General features: G+C 41.4%; 1 protein-coding gene across 1 annotated transcript; it reads left to right on the top strand.

Moving 5' to 3' along the window:
* Nucleotides 1-2,801: 2,801 nt before the first annotated feature.
* On the top strand, nt 2,802-16,434 carry LOC123444148 (zinc finger protein BRUTUS-like). The gene is made up of 14 exons (XM_045120772.1): nt 2,802-3,297; nt 4,298-4,507; nt 8,293-8,487; nt 8,569-8,924; nt 10,301-10,526; nt 10,610-10,778; nt 10,879-12,120; nt 12,643-12,814; nt 12,892-13,113; nt 13,354-13,491; nt 14,624-14,858; nt 14,950-15,009; nt 15,828-15,899; nt 15,975-16,434. Exons 1-14 carry the CDS (start codon nt 3,025-3,027, stop codon nt 16,107-16,109), a joined length of 3,705 nt encoding a protein of 1,234 aa, XP_044976707.1. The 5' UTR covers nt 2,802-3,024; the 3' UTR covers nt 16,110-16,434.
* The last annotated feature ends 519 nt before the right edge of the window (nt 16,435-16,953 follow it).

Below are 16,953 nucleotides of genomic sequence, written 5' to 3'. Positions count from 1 at the left end.
TTTCTCCTCTATGTGAGGGGAACCCCTTGGATCTTGATCTTGGAGTTCTTTGTGAGCTCCTTGTTCTTCCTCTCATATTTCTCCATAGCTTTTGTTGTTGTGGAGGGATTTGAGTGTGAGGGACTTGATCACTTCGTGTGTTCTTGCCATTGCATTAGTTGCATCGGTTTGAGTTCTCCACGGTGATACGTGGAAGTGAGAAGTTGAGAAGCTTACTACCTTTGGTACTTAGTACCCTTGATATTGTTCTTCGTGGATGCTTTGGCGTCCTAGAAGCTTGGTGGTGTCTCGGAGCTCAATCATTGTGGTGTGAAGCTCCGGGAAGCGTCGGGGTCTCCAATAAGGTTGTGGAGATTGCCCCGAGCAATTTGTACGGGTACCGGTAACCGCCCCCAAGGGTTGCCACGTGTACGGGTTCGGTGACCGCCCCCAAGGGTTGCCATTTGTACGGGTTCGGTGACCGCCCCCAAGGGTTGCCATTTGTACGGGTTCGGTGACCGCCCCCAAGGGTTGCCATTTGTACGGGTTCGGTGACCGCCCTCAAGGGTCCCTTAGTGGAATCACGGCATCTTGCATTGTGCGAGGGCGTGAGGAGATTACGGTGGCCTTAGTGGCATCTTGGGGAGCATTGTGCCTCCACACCGCTCTAACGGAGATTAGCATCCGCAAGGGTGTGAACTTCGGGATACATCATCGTCTCCCCGTGCCTCGGTTATCTCTTACCCGAACCCTTTACTTATGCACTTTACTTTGTGATAGACATATTGTTTATTGTAATATATCTTGCTATCACTTAGTTGTTTATCTTGCTTAGCATAAGTTGTTGGTGCACATAGGTGAGCCTAGTTGTTTGTAGGTTTTGTGCTTGACATATTAAACGTTAGTTTTATTCCGCATTTGTTCAAGCCTAAACCTTAACTATTTTAAAGCGCCTATTCACCCCCCCCTCTAGGCGACATCCACGTCCTTTTCACTTTTAAATACCACTTTTATGGATCGGCCGTCGAGGAGCTCGGTGCTTACGCAGAGGTATGAAGAAAAATCTGAGACCACATCGCCTCCATACAGAATGTATCCTCCGGTATCTAACTCGATACAAGCTAACAACCAATGTGTATGCAAACACGGAAGCTATATAGACATGGTGGAGAAGGAGGGCGAAGCTGGCAGAGAGAAGAGGGAGCGGAGGCGCCGGAGTAGGTGGAAAGGCAAGGAACACACGAGCAGGAGGAGAAAGAAAGAAACTATGAGAATAAGAAGCATTCAAGTTGGCATCAGTTTTAAATGCAAATGTTTAATCACGTGGAAAAGAGAAGAAATCAAGTTGTTTTAAATATTGCTCAAGTAATGAAGTATTCATATAAGGGCACCGTCCTTAAAGACACTATGCTTTATAGAAATAGGGTGTTGTGAGCGCCGAGGGCAACGACCACGTGGTGGGACCCACCCGGGGTGTGGGCTCCGTAGCCCGGTCCCCCAAACGATGGGCTTGTGTTGTTCAAAGTCCGGGGCGGCGTGTCAGCTTGTTGCGTGCTTGTTGTCTTCGAGATGCACCACACTGACAAGACACCCACACTGCCCCAAGATTTAGCGGTTCCGCTCGCACCCCCACATAGACAAGAAGGAACCCATGCCACCATAGCCCCACCATTGCGCCCCCATCTCCCTCCCCCTCACTTCTCTCGCGACGAGGCAATGGTCGGCGATATCAACACGTTTGGCTTGAAAGAGCAGGCAGCGCGGGAGGCGTGCCGCTGGTTGCCCCTAACCCCGTCATGGTTCGCATACAATCCACCTCTCTCCTCCTTCTCTCTCGGGTTAATTTCGAAAAAGTAGATATGAACTGCAAGCAAGATCATGGGCTTTCCCAAAATTTGTTCTTGTTGGTCACACATGGTATGGATTTGTGACAAGCTTATGAAATTTCTAGATTTTGCTGAAGGAGTTAATCTTATGTGTCCTTAAAAGAAGTCGTAGATTTCATCGGTATTTTAGCGTCCAATACAATTTTCAATGTAAAAAACATTGTGCTTGATTGTTCAAGTACAATTAGTTTGCTATGTCACATGACCCTTGTGGACTCGCAATTCATTTGAATCTAGAAGATTATTCCGTATGCTAGCCAAACAAAGTTTCCGGAGTCTTACACCTTGTGTGAATCAAAATTTTCACTGATGGAGCACTTTTGTTGTTTATTACTCTCTTCGTCCGGAAATATTTGTCCTAAAAATGTATATAATGGATGTATCTATAACTAAAATAAGTCTAGATACATTCATCTCTAGAAAATAAGTCTAGATACATTCATCTCTAGGACAAGTATTTCCGGACGAAGGGAGTATATTTTTTTACCAAAACAATACGCCTAATTTTGTTCATGCTTAATTGATGTTGTAACCCACATTATGCCTTTTCACGCGTTCATTCCCCCCAAGGACAAATGGCACAAATCCGTGAAAATAGTCCCTTTCAAGTGGGTTCATTCTATTTCAGATTTCCTAGTTCTTTCCTGCTTCAATTATAAGTTAGTTGCAATTTTAGAAAGCCTAACCAAATAAGTATTTAAAATATTCAGAACAAACAGTTGGAACTGTCTCCACAACCTAGGTTATAAAAATAATCACACAGAGGACAAATAAGGCCAAAAAAATATTATATCAGCATTTCATCCTAGAAGGCCAAAAAAAATTATACGTATCAGCATTTCATCCTAGAAGGCCTAATCAAACACCGAGAATACTAAAAAAACAATAACTACATAAAGAAGAAGAGCGTCTCCTCAACCTAGTCTTCTCCTAGGTAGAAAAATAAACCACACACAGACACAGGACAAGAAGAGGGGAAAACAAAAATAAATTCAGCACGGCGAGCGAGAGAGACCCCCCGCAGAAGCCAGCGCGACGCCAAATCCATTCCTCTTCCCTCTCCACAGGCTGAGACGAGGCCAACCGAAGCGAGCACGAACACCCTAGGCGCGCGCGCTCAGAGCCGTGGCGGAGTCGTCGGGCCCGCCGTAGGCAGCGGATGGCGACGCCCACGCCCATGGCCGGCGAGGGGACGCTCGCCGCGGTGATGCCGTTGTCGCCGCCCCCGCCGGCGGCGGCCGCGGGGTCGGCGGCCGAGGCGCCGATGCTGATATTCCTCTACTTCCACAAGGCGATCCGCGCCGAGCTCGAGGGCCTGCACGGCGCCGCCGTGCGCCTCGCCACGGAGCGCGCCGGCGACGTGGACGCGCTGGCCGAGCGCTGCCGCTTCTTCGTCAACATCTACAAGCACCACTGCGACGCCGAGGACGCGGTACGGCTGCTGCCCCTCCGCACAGCTCCGTTTTGTTTGAGGCATTTCGTTTTCCCATGTTTCCCCTCCCTGTAGCTGGTGTGAATTTGGGGGGTATGGACTATGGAGATGCGTGGGCGCGTACGAGTATCGGTGCTGTTTTGGGTTTAGGGTTGCGGAATTGTTCCCTTCGGCCTGAAGGAGCTGGGCGGGATTGGGATTGAATCCTTCGACCACTGTTAGGATCTGAATCCGGTGGACTCCATGCCATGATGTTGAATCTTCTTACGGGTAGCTTTTGATGCAGCACTGGACAGTATAAGATTGTTTGGCTGAATCAGCCCATGCTCACATGAATAATTGGTCGCACTTTTTGTCCTTCTGGCTTCTGATGTTGACATAACGAGATGATGCTCAAATCGTATAAGCCGTGATGCAAAAGCCTCCGTTCAATTGAAACCACAATGGTAACTTTGATATTGACATCATCATGTGAGGCTTTCTCTGTCTTGCTTCCATGGTGATGTTTTCTCACTTTCATTGGAGCACAACATAACTTTTACATCAATCATATATATTGGATGGAGTCGGATAGCGCTTTCTTAGTTTCAACCTGTTAGAGTCAGGGGCTAATGGAGGTCAGATTCTTCAACATTGTTTTGCTTAAATCTTGTTACCCTGCAGAATGATAATAGATCATCACTATTGTTGAGTGGCAGAGTTTCTAACTGACAAGAAATGCACCTTAATGTCCTATTTTCCTTCAATTGCTGCAAAAATAGAGGTTCTGTTTTGTAGCACAAAATCACTAGTGCTGTTGTAAACTTCTTTACCTTGACCATTTTTTCATGGGAAGAGCCGTCATAGTTGCTTGTTCAAATCTGTTTTGGTAATCTATCGTTCTAATGCTTTATTGTTTATGCTTTGCTATTTAGAAATATTGTGCAGATTAGTTGAGAGTTCTTCATACCATATTTTTTAATTAAAAACATGCTGATACTTTTTGTTTTGACAATTGCAGGTTATCTTTCCAGCACTTGATATTCGAGTCAAGAATGTCGCTGGGACTTATTCTCTAGAGCATAAAGGCGAAAATGACCTCTTTACCCAGCTTCTTGCTTTATTACAACTCGATATACAAAATGACGATGCTCTTCGGAGGGAACTTGCATCCTGCACAGGAGCCATACAAACGTGCCTCACCCAGCATATGTCCAAGGAAGAAGAGCAGGTCAGTACCATATTTCCTTTTTAAATGGCCTGTTATCATATTAATCAGTTCATATCCGTCTAGATAACGAAAACAGTATGCTGCTCAATCTCTTATGTTTGAACTATTTTTTTCTAAGGCAAGTGGATTCTATGACAATGTCACCATTGAAAAGTTGTTCTTAATGTCTGTTCGTGCTCTTATTAGGCATTTTGTTAGGGTGCTCTGTTGTTGTCATTGTGTGGAGAAGTCCTTAGCAAAAACATCTTATTACTAGGCTGTCCAACTTGCTTGCCTTTCTTAGAACATTCGAACGGTCACGATCTCCTTTGCTATGGTGCTAACTGTTATAGGACGGCAAATCAAGCTGGCAAACTTTTACTTCAAGTATTTTGAGAGGTTTTGTGATATACTTTACCGTTATTATCTTGTTGTCAATAATGATAGGTGGAAACAGAGAAGTGATGGTAGTGGGACTGATCTGGTCCTCTAGTTGCTACTCTGTCGCCATTGCCAGTTTCTGTATTCTAATTAAAGGGTCACACAGCTCTCGGTGTCATGAAGGCTTGGACTGTATTACTCTTATTCTGCATTTTTGAAAACCCAGACTGCATGTTCTGATCAGAAGTGTTTACCTTATATGTGGATCCCCATTCAAACAAACCAGTCATCAGCCTATGCACCTACACGGGCTGCATATAGACAATACTTTATACATCTAACGTAAAGGGGATTCTCTAAGGATATTTGATGTACACTAGATAGTTGCCCGTGCGTTGCAACGAGATACAAATATTCTAGCACGTTAGCCTGCGATTTACCTTCCCACATTAATGTGATTGTATAAATAAATGTTTATCAAATCCTGCCCGTGATTTTCCTACCTAAATACAGTAATCATTAGGATTTTATTTGGTAAGAACTTATTGGTTTACCAAAGAAAACATAATTTTATTTGGTAAGTCAATAAAAGGTGAGACAGGTAAGACGGTTTTCAAGTAAAACCGGTGGAAAAAAACCCAGATATAGGAGGGGGGAAAATCAAAACTGAGAGAGGGAGGGGGAATGTACGTAAGGTTGGACAAAGGGTTCTGCCTGGCAGGAAAGGGAACCTTACGTCTTTTTAAAGTAGTATATATACCACTCCCTCCGTCCCATTGTAATGTACTCCTTCCGTTCCTAAATATAAGACCTTTTAGAGATTCTATTATAGACTACATACGGAGCAAAATGAATGAATCTACACTCTAAACTATGTCTATACATCCGTATGTAGTCTATAGTGAAATATCTAAAAGGTCTTATATTTAGGAACGGAGGAAGTATAAAGGTTAGGTCTGTGATAAGGTGGTGGTGGTGGTGGGTGGGGGGGGGGGTAATTCCACCCTATACGGCATGAGGCAGGTGTGAAGCACCAAGGATTAAAATTTTGACTTTGGCGCCATTATAATTTGATAGCCTGGGTCATGCATGCTAAGTAAATTAATGTGATTGAGCGGCATACGGGAATGTGTGGTCAAATATTGCGTGGAACTGAGCGGCGTAATTCCACGTTATTGCAAAAGGTAAGTTAATTAAGGTGGATTTGATGTAGTGCTGCAAAAGGTGGATTTGAGAGGGCATACTGGGAAAGTGCGGTCAAATATGGTGTGGTGAGAAAAAACGGCTGTATGAAAAAAACGATGGAGGGATGTGGTGGGAAAGAGGGAATCGGTCGACGAAGAGTTCTGCCTGGCAGGAAAAGGAATGCTACTTATTTTTTAATTAGTAGAGATAGTAGAGATAGAGGTAAAGATAGAGATAGAGATATATCATACGGAGTATATAATATCCCTTTGACATGCATTGAGTGTCTTTTTTGTACTACAACTGTTAATTCGTCAAGCGAATATTCCTCATCTTTCATAATACATAGTGATTTTGATTTTATTATGTTACTTTCTGAAATAAATGGCAGTTGTAAATTCAATTACATTTTAAATTTGCTCCTACCGTTATGATTGATATCAATTACTCATTTTATTTTGCATGGTCACATATTTGCTTTAATGGTCAACATTTTGACATTATTGTTAACTAGGAGCTGTGTTCTTTTCATGATAAAACTAGGAGCATGCTGTATATAATTTTTTAACCAACATCTGTCCCTAAATTTGGATATTCACTTTATTTTGAAGTTTGATCTGCACTGTAGGGTACATATATACAATTATTTACCAATCTCTCTTCTGTCTCTATTTTGGTGCATATACATCTAACTTTGCTCCTTTCTTTTTCCTAGATGTACATACTAACATATATCTAGAAAGAATACCATGTTCATATGTTTGGTGTAATATCATTTTGCTCATACTTATTGAACACAACTTTTAAAATAGGTGGTCCAGAAACTCTAACCACTAATGAGGTATAAACACATAAGAATAGTGTTTGATCCATATTATGTATGTGCCCTTTTCCTTCTCTAGTTCATACATGTGTATTATGAGATGAGATGTACTACCTCTGTCCGTGATTTTTGGTCCGCTGGGCAGGAAGCATGTCCGTTAAATGAAGGCCACTTGATATTTCCCATTCACAATCAATGGCGCATTCATCTATCCCATTGGCCAGGCATAGCCACGTAGACGCAATCCACTCATGGGAAAGGATGCTTGCATGCGCACCTGAGGCCAGCCCGTGCATGCGCGAAGCAGTTATGGCCGAGAGGGTATCCATCCAATTACAGTTAAACACGTTCACGCAGTCACATAAATCCGCGCACTTAATTACTGCCTAAACACTTGCATGCAGTTGCCTTGGCCCTGGTGTTTCGGTCGGCCGGACCTAAAAACCCGGATGGAGGTAGTATACCCATAGATTTTGGTTGAAAATAATAATCATTTTGTTTAAAAGATAATTCATGACCGGTGCATGCAGTTGCCTTGGTCCTGGTGTTTCGGTCGGCCGGACCTAAAAACCCGGATGCAGGTAGTATACCCATAGATTTTGGTTGAAAATAATAATCATTTTGTTTAAAAGATAATTCATGACCGGAAAAGTGCGTCACATTTCATTTTTTCTTTGAACGGGTCGCAGATGGTCATATTTTAAACGGAAAATCCATGTGTGCCACATAACACAAACATATGTTTTTTTCCCTTTTTTTTAAATGTCATATGAGACCTGGTGCAAAGTGCAATATTAGTGTGCAGAGGCCTGGTGCAAGGTGACACAAGTGGCAATCTACCTGGTGTGAAGTGCAATTTACTCTAATTCTGATGATGCTGCGCAATGTGTGGTAGCTTGAAGGGAGCCTCCAATTAGTAAATATAAATTGTGTGTCTGTTCTTATATTCCTTGCTGTTGCACTCTAAAGAGGCTTCCCATCATCGACCAGAAGCTTTGACCGATTGTTTGTTTGAGTAATACTCCTTCCGTTCCTAAATATAAGTCTTTTTAGAGTTTTCACTAGAAAACTACATACGGATGTATATAGACATACATTAGAGTATAGATTTATTCATTTTGCTCCGTATGTAGTCCCCTAGTGGAATCTCTAAAAAGACTTATATTTAGGAACGGAGGGAGTACAATCCAGACAAACAAGTGGGACAGCTGGGTTGCAATATTAAGTTGCATGAACTTGATCTTTGGGAGTCCAGAAAATGTGGCAGATTTTTTCTTTGGATTATGCGCTTCTCATGGTCATGTATCCGTTCTGGTGTCTTCATTCTATATATAGAGAATGTGATTACTCAAGATATTTGGTCTTGGTGACTGATCGTATTTCATATCTATTGGTGGCTGATCATCTGATTTTCTAGGTCTTCCCGTTGCTTACCAAGAAATTTTCATACGAAGAGCAGTCAGATTTAGTGTGGCAGTTCTTATGCAACATTCCTGTAAATATGCTGGCAGAATTCCTTCCGTGGCTCTCAGCTTCTGTTTCATCTGACGAGCATGAAGATATTCGTAACTGCTTATGTAAAATAGTTCCTGAAGAGAAACTTCTTAAGCAGGTCTCACAACTGTGCCTCTTTATAGTTTCTGGCAATAACTTGTTTGGTGCCCTGCTAATTTGAGTTTTAAAATTTGTGAAGGTTATATTCACTTGGATAGAAGGGAAAGCAACAAGAGAAGTGGCACAGAGTTTTGTCAGTGATAATTTGGAAAGAAGTCATTGTTGCAAGGATGCTTCCTTTGTTAATCAAGCGGAGAAACTTATTTGTCCACTTGAACAGTCTAAAGTCGGGCATATAAAGCATGCAGAATCTAATGATGGTCAGGCTGATAGGCATCCCATAGACGAGATTTTATATTGGCACAATGCTATCCGCAAAGAATTAAATGATATAGCAGAGGAGACAAGAAGGATGCAGCAGTCTGGAGATTTTGCTGATATATCAGCCTTCAATGCGAGACTTCAGTTTATTGCAGATGTGTGCATCTTCCACAGGCATGTAGTTTTAATCTTCAATTTTTTTGCACTTCAGTTTAAGATCTTATTGTGCAACTATGGTAAATCCACTCCTTTTCAATACTGCTTTTCTATGCAAGTTGGCATTTAGTGTGCCATTTGTTTGTCAGTAATATAATTGGTACTCCCATTCATCATTTGTAGTGTTACACTGTCTACCTTGTTTAATATACCCTCTTGTTGCTTGGGCAGTTATGTGGCTTATACACTATTTTTGACATCGTGGTGTACTGGTGGCTTTTGCACTTCTGCTACACACATGAGTTTATTTTTTATCCTAGTACGGTACGGGTGATGACAAACACTTGACAAGCAGTATCACAAACATGCTAATTCTCCTAATATTTAGTAATAGTTTAACTGAGAAGAGTTAGGCTTAGTAGAACTAAAACTGAATACATGAGGTGCAGTTTTAGTGCTACTAGGCACGAGGATGGAGAGGTTAGCCTTGGTGGGCAGGTGGTACCGGAGAGAGACACGTTTCGATATTTGGGGTCCATGTTGCAGAAGGATGGCGATATCGATGAAGACGTGGGCCACCGAATCAAGGCTGGGTGGATGAAGTGGCGCCAAGCTTCTGGCGTACTCTGTGACAAGAGAGTGCCACAAAAGCTAAAAGGCAGGTTTTATAGGACAGCTATCCGACCTGCGATGTTGTATGGCGCGGAGTGTTGGCCAACCAAGAGACGACATATCCAACAGTTAGGTGTAGCAGAGATGCGCATGTTGGGATGGATATGTGGCCACACAAGGAAGGATCGGGTACGGAATGACGATATACGAGAGAGACTTGGGGTAGCTCCGATTGAAGAGAAGCTGGTCCAGCATCGTCTCAGATGGTTTGGACATATTCAACGGAGGCCATCGGAAGCGCCGGTGCATAGCGGACGGATAAAGCGTGCTGAGAATGTTAAGAGGGGATCGTGGTAGACCAAACTTGACATGGGAGGAGTCCGTTAAGAGAGACCTGAAGGTTTGGAATATCAACAAAGACTTAGCCATGGACAGGGGTGCGTGGAAGTTAGCTATCCACGTTCCAGAGCCATGACTTGGTTTCGAGATCTTATGGGTTTCAACTCTAGCCTACCCCAACTTGTTTGGGACTGAAAGGCTTGGTTGTTGTTGTTGTTTAACTGAGAAGAGTTAGGCACGCATGTATTATTATTTTGCTGTACATAAAGGTATATTTTTCTATGCGTGTACTCCTGTCATGTTAGTTGCACCTTTTTGTGTACTAGAACATGTTTTCACCTGGTTCGTTTTTGATAGTTTTCACCGGCAGAACAGAACGTTCTGAAAGTAGACTGTGTACCTTCTTTAATTTCACCTGTTGCATTTTTTATTATTATCTACAGTATCGCCGAGGATCAGGTTGTATTTCCTGCAGTCAATAGCGAGCTGTCCTTCGTCCTGGAGCATGCTGAAGAAGAACGCCGATTTAATAATTTTAGATGCTTAATTCAGCAAATCCAAATGGCAGGAGCAAAATCAACTGCAGCAGAGTTTTACTCCGAATTGTGTTCACATGCTGATCAGATAATGGAGGCAATTGAGAAACACTTCTGTAATGAAGAAACCAAGGTTAGTACTTAGTAGTGATGTTTCTGGGCCACTGGGGTTATTGCTTTGTCGGTCAGAATGTCATCTTGGTCTAATTTACCTAGGTGCTTCCCCAAGCTAGGGTTCTTTTCTCTCCTGAGAAGCAAAGGGAACTTCTATACAGAAGTCTTTGTGTCATGCCATTGAAGCTATTGGAACGTGTTCTACCATGGTTGGTGTCAAAACTGAGCGATGAGGAGGCATCTTCTTTTCTTCAGAATATGCGCTTGGCAGGTCATCTCTTTACTTTGTTATTTTAAGTTAATTGTCTTTATACTGTATTTTGAAGTTTTGATTGGGAATACAATCTTGCTGAAAGATTCATGTGAAACAGCACCATCATCTGACACGGCATTGGTCACTCTTTTCTCTGGTTGGGCATGCAAGGCTCGCTCAGAGGACAAATCCAATTCTGGAGAATATATATGCTTAACATCAGGGGCAGCAAGATGCCTGTTGGATGATGTAGAAGAGCTGAAAAAATGTCAATCATTCTGCCCATGTGCTTCACGTACCAGTGCAGATATTCCTCTTCATCTGGAAAATGAAAATGGTTCTAGGCCAGGCAAGCGAGGAAATGATGCAGAATCTGTTCCTGGTACTAATGGAAGTCACTGCTCTCAAATTGCTGACACTGTAGCACGTCCATGTAGCAAAAAACCTTGTTGTATTCCTGGGTTGAGAGTTGACACCAGCAATCTTGGCATTGGTTCACTGCCCTCTGCAAAGTCCTTTCTCTCCCTATCATACAATTCTTCCGCGCCCTCATTATATTCGAGCCTTTTTTCATGGGATACAGATACTGCATTGTCTTGTTCTGATGGCATCTCAAGACCAATTGATACCATATTCAAATTTCACAAGGCGATTCGTAAGGATTTAGAGTACCTAGATGTTGAATCTGGAAAGCTCATCGATGGTGATGAATCTTGCCTTCGCCAGTTCATTGGAAGATTTCGTTTATTGTGGGGTCTTTATAGGGCGCACAGCAATGCTGAGGATGAAATCGTGTTTCCTGCTTTAGAATCAAGAGAGCCGTTGCACAATGTGAGCCATTCATACACTCTTGACCACAAGCAGGAAGAGCAATTGTTTGAAGATATATCTAATGTTCTCTGTGAGCTTTCACAACTACACGAGAGCTTGAACCCGGCACATACTGAAGCGAATGAAGCAGAGAAACACTATTTCAATTCATCTAATGTGATTGATTCGACTAGAAAGTACAATGAGCTTGCTACGAAGCTTCAAGGAATGTGCAAGTCTATCCGGGTCGCCTTGTCTAATCATGTCCACAGAGAAGAACTTGAGTTGTGGCCATTGTTTGACAAACATTTTTCGGTGGAGGAACAGGATAAGCTTGTAGGTCGTATAATTGGTACAACAGGTGCTGAGGTTCTCCAATCAATGTTACCCTGGGTTACATCAGCGCTTAATCAAGAAGAACAGAACAAGATGCTGGATACATGGAAGCAAGCAACTAAGAATACAATGTTCGGTGAGTGGCTAAATGAGTGGTGGAAGGGAGTTCCAACACCATCTGATTCTTCGTCAGAGACATCCCCCATTCCGGAAGGTTTGTGCTGTTGGTCTCTTATGGCCTTGCCCTCTACTATTAACAATGTTTTCAACTGCATTGCGCCCCAGGTGTTAATACCATATTTGTTAGTCTAATCTACGGTCAAAATTTGGCACAAAATAGGAAGGTGACCAAACCAGACGGAGGTAGTAGTTGAAAAAACTATGGTATTATCAGAATACTTAGAAAATAGTTGTTGCGTTCCCAGTGTTATTCTAATACAAAATGACACATTCTGATGCGTGTTTGACCCTTTTTCCTGGTATCTGATGCTTGTTTAGTTCAGAACTACTCCCTCCGTTCCTAAATATAAGTCTTTTTAAAGATTTCACTAGAGGGCTACATACGGAGCAAAATGAATGAATCTATATTCTAAAGTATGTTTATATACATCCGTATGTAATCATTTAGTGAAACCTCTTAAAAGACTTATATTTAGGAACGGAGGGAGTAGTTCTATGATTGGTTCCTTTCTTTCCAATGATTCTTTCTTTGACAACTATTATTTGCCATTTACAGATAGTCATTCACAAGACAAGCTTGACCAGAATGACCAGATGTTCAAGCCTGGCTGGAAGGACATATTTCGAATGAACCAGAGTGAACTTGAGGCAGAGGTTCGAAAGGTTTCACGGGATCCAACACTTGATCCAAGGCGAAAGGCCTATCTAATCCAAAATCTTATGACCAGGTTTGTCATCTTGATATTTCAGTGAATAAATTGTTAAGAAATATATTAATAGAATTATATTGACACGTGTACCTCAGCCGCTGGATAGCTGCTCAGCAAAAGCTACCTGATCCAAGATCAGGAGAGTGTAGTGAAGATGCCGGTATACCTGGATGCTGTTCTTCTTATCGTGACCAGGAGAAGCAAGTATTCGGTTGTGAGCACTACAAACGGAACTGTAAGCTTGTTGCCGCTTGCTGTAACAAGCTGTTTACATGCAGATTCTGCCATGATAAAGTTAGCGACCATACAATGGAAAGGTGAATTCTGCATTATGCAAAAACACGTTTTCTGTTCCTTGACCTTTCTATTTATCCTATTGCTGTTCAGAATGCTGTGGCAGTACATCACCCATCTTATAATATAAAAATGAGGACTAATGAGTATAGTTTCTTGTGTTCTTGAAAAGAAACAAATGACTTCCCTAGTGTACGTTCTTTTCTGTAGACGGTTGCAATCATATCAAAATGTAAATGTGCCAACATTACTTCTGCCTGTAGGAAAGCAACACAGGAGATGATGTGCATGGTATGCCTGAAGGTTCAACCTGTCGGTCCGAATTGCCAAACTCCATCTTGCAATGGGCTATCCATGGCAAAGTATTACTGTAATATCTGCAAATTTTTCGATGATGAAAGGTAACATTAGCCAACGTCATTGAAAGGTCATACTTTCTCTGCTATATAGCTGGCACCGGGATTTTGAATTTTTTGGGCCATCGAACAATTATCCCAAATTATTTTTACGTGTTAGTTTTTACGTTATTTTTTGATATGTAACCACCTCCACGTCCAAATTCATACTTAAATTCGGATTAGATTACAACAGGGTTCAAGTCCTGGAAACAGCCTCTTGCAGAAATGCAGGGAAAAGCTGCGTACAAAAGATCCAAAGTGGTCGGACCCTTCCCCCGGACCCTGCGCAAGCGGGAGCTACATGTGCCTGGCTGCCCTTTTTTCTTAATACTGAACGTACATATAAAAAGACTTGTATGTATAGTCAGTAATAATCTAGCCCACATGCAAATTCGAGTAATGTTTTGTACGTCTGATAGAGTAGCATAACCAGTATTACTGTCATTAGTTTTATAAGATGTTTACAACAGGGAATAATTAGTGCAAACCAGTTCCGTTCACCAATGAATAGTCATCATCGGTAAACAAAGTAGCCCGTTGAATGTACCACCTTTTGAATTTAAGCTAAAAGTTGATTAGTGTTAGGAGAAACAACTGCAAGGGATTCCATGTCCATGATTACTTTCAGGGATTAAATAGTGCAAACCAGTTTCATTCACCAATGAATAGCCATCATCGGTAAATAAAATAGTTTCGAATGCACTATCTTTTGAATTTAAGCTAAAAGTTGGCTAGTGTTAGGAGAAATGACTGAGGGATTCGATGCCAGTGATTACTTTAATCTTCCACACGTTTTGTAAGTTGTCAGAGAATGAAATATTAATTTTGTTTTTTCCTAGCTTTTGGTTTCCACAAGGTATATATACTTACTAATCGGCTTCATCATGAAAATTGCATTAACAGACCCTTAAGAAGAAACAGCGCCACTTTTGCTAAACTTTTAGATATTTGGATGTCACCTTGGTTATTTTCGCCAACGCTGTGCTCAGTTGTTCGAATGCAATAACACAACCTAGAACCTGTTGGTTTCCCAAGTGGCCTTGTTGTGTCATAGTTTAGATTGGACATTGAAATCTGGATAGTAGCGTTTCCATGGCAAGCAATCCGGCCCTTCTAATGCTGGGATATTTTACAGGACTGTGTATCATTGTCCGTTTTGTAATCTGTGTCGTCTTGGTAAAGGTCTTGGTGTTGATTTCTTCCATTGCATGAAGTGCAATTGCTGCCTTGGAATGAAACTAACAGAACACAAATGTCGGGAGAAGGGGCTAGAGACAAACTGTCCAATCTGTTGCGACTTCCTATTCACATCAAGTGCGGCAGTTAGAGCTCTTCCTTGTGGTCACTTCATGCATTCAGCTTGCTTTCAGGTATTAGCAAGTAAAATAATAATTTGTTTTTCTGATAATATATATCTGGCTACTAGCTGTCAAAAACGCTTCTGACAATTGTCAATCCCAGGCATACACTTGCAGTCACTACACTTGTCCTATCTGCTGCAAATCCTTGGGAGATATGGCGGTAAGCTGCATTACTTTTTACGGCATTGCAAATTTTGCATTTATGGTAATGAAGTTAATCTTCATCTTGAGTCCCATGATTTGTGTTCATATCTTAGTGAAAATTATTATTTCTCCTACTTTACTCCTCAACTAGAGGGCATTCCACTAGCTGATAAGTGATGTTTCATAAAGCATGAAACAGACACATTTTTTACCGGAAGCCTGTACCTCCATTTGAGAGTACACAATCAAATATTTTATCTCTGCAGTTGTATTGTATGATTATTCTCCACGGACAATATAATGCTGATTCCTGACGCCTGAGGGCGACTTTACTTGTGGTCTTGTTATTTAAACTCGTTCCTAAGATGCAAACTGAAGTCTGTTTTGGTATTTGGGGAATACACAGTTGGACATTTTGCTCGAGTCATGTTGAGTGACTGAATATAATGTACACAAACTTCAGTGGTATTGGTATCTGAAAAAAGAAGAGGAAGCATTTTAAATTGTTGCCATTATGTGAGATGCCAATTGAAAACTGCCAGTTCTATTTTGATTTGTTTGAAATCTAGCTTCCGGTCAGTTAGCTCCTGTGAAACTATTTGTCCAATACTTTAATGTTACCATGGTAGTCTCAAAATAGTAGGGACATGTTCTTCTGTGGTCAGTTATTCCTTGAGTGTGGGCTACATGCTGTAGATGTAACAAATCTATTTGCGTGGCTTAAAATATCCACAATATAAGGATTGTTACTTGTGAGCTGCTTGTCTAAATTTTGTAAGCACATACATGATTCGTATTGAACTAATATTTATTTCTGCATTTGCCTATGTACAGGTGTACTTTGGCATGCTTGATGCGTTGTTGGCTGCCGAAGAGCTTCCTGAGGAATACCGTGATAGGTGTCAGGTATTCACTTTCTGTTCTTGGTTTCATTATTTTCATATGCTGTTGTATTTATATTCTGTTTCATTATTCATACAGGATATTCTTTGTAATGACTGTGAAAGAAAAGGGAGATCTCAATTTCATTGGCTGTACCACAAATGCGGCTCCTGTGGTTCTTACAATACCAGAGTTATCAAGACTGATACGGCAGATTGTTCTACCCCAAACTAGCGAGGGGAATATTCTTTCTTTTCTAGTTTTGTCTCTTGTAAATATAGTCTTACAGAATCTTGTGTAGAATAGCTACCATATTATTTCATCCCATAGCCAGTCATTTTTGTCAAGCATAGCGTGCAATTTACTAGGTCTAGTGCTATAATCTGTAAAAATGGACATGGGCCTGACCTTCATCCTGTCAGGTGCATCCTGCCTGCCCTAAAGGCTTAGCATCCAGGCCAAAGTATATTACAGTATACAAGTGTACACTATACGCAAAGACCGATCAGGTCCAGCCTTCCGTGTTGTTCAACGGTTTCAAAAGATTGTTTTTGCGCAAGATTCTTATGTTCCTCGTATGCACATCTATTTCATGTTAAAAAAGTACTCCATCCATTTCTAAATATAAGTCCTTTTAGAAATTTCAATTCCTAAATATAAGTTCTTTTAAAGATTTCAGTATAAGCTGCTCCCTCCGTTTCAAAATATAAGACCTTTTAGGAATTTCACTAGGAGACTACATACGGAGCAAAATGAGTGAATCTGTATTTTAAAATATGTCTATGTACATTCGTATGTAGTTTATAGTACAATCTCTAAAAGGTCTTATATTTAGGAACGGAGGGAGTACATACTAAGCAAAAACAAGTGAATCTATACTTTAAATACAATTATATATATCCATTTATATTAAAATCTAAAAGATACTCCCTTTGTTTGAAAAACATGTCACCTCTAAATTTTAAACCTGATACTAATTATCCTCTCTCCTTCCTTTCCATTGTTGCCTGTGGCACGAACTAGGCTGAGCCATTGTTGGGCCTAGCGTGACATCGTCCACCTGCATCGCTGCGATGCC

Source organism: Hordeum vulgare, chromosome 3H, assembly GCF_904849725.1.
Source record: "Hordeum vulgare subsp. vulgare chromosome 3H, MorexV3_pseudomolecules_assembly, whole genome shotgun sequence".
Taxonomy (NCBI): Eukaryota; Viridiplantae; Streptophyta; class Magnoliopsida; order Poales; family Poaceae; genus Hordeum; species Hordeum vulgare.
Note: the sequence above shows the minus strand (reverse complement) of the source record. Positions and strands in the feature narration are given on the sequence as shown.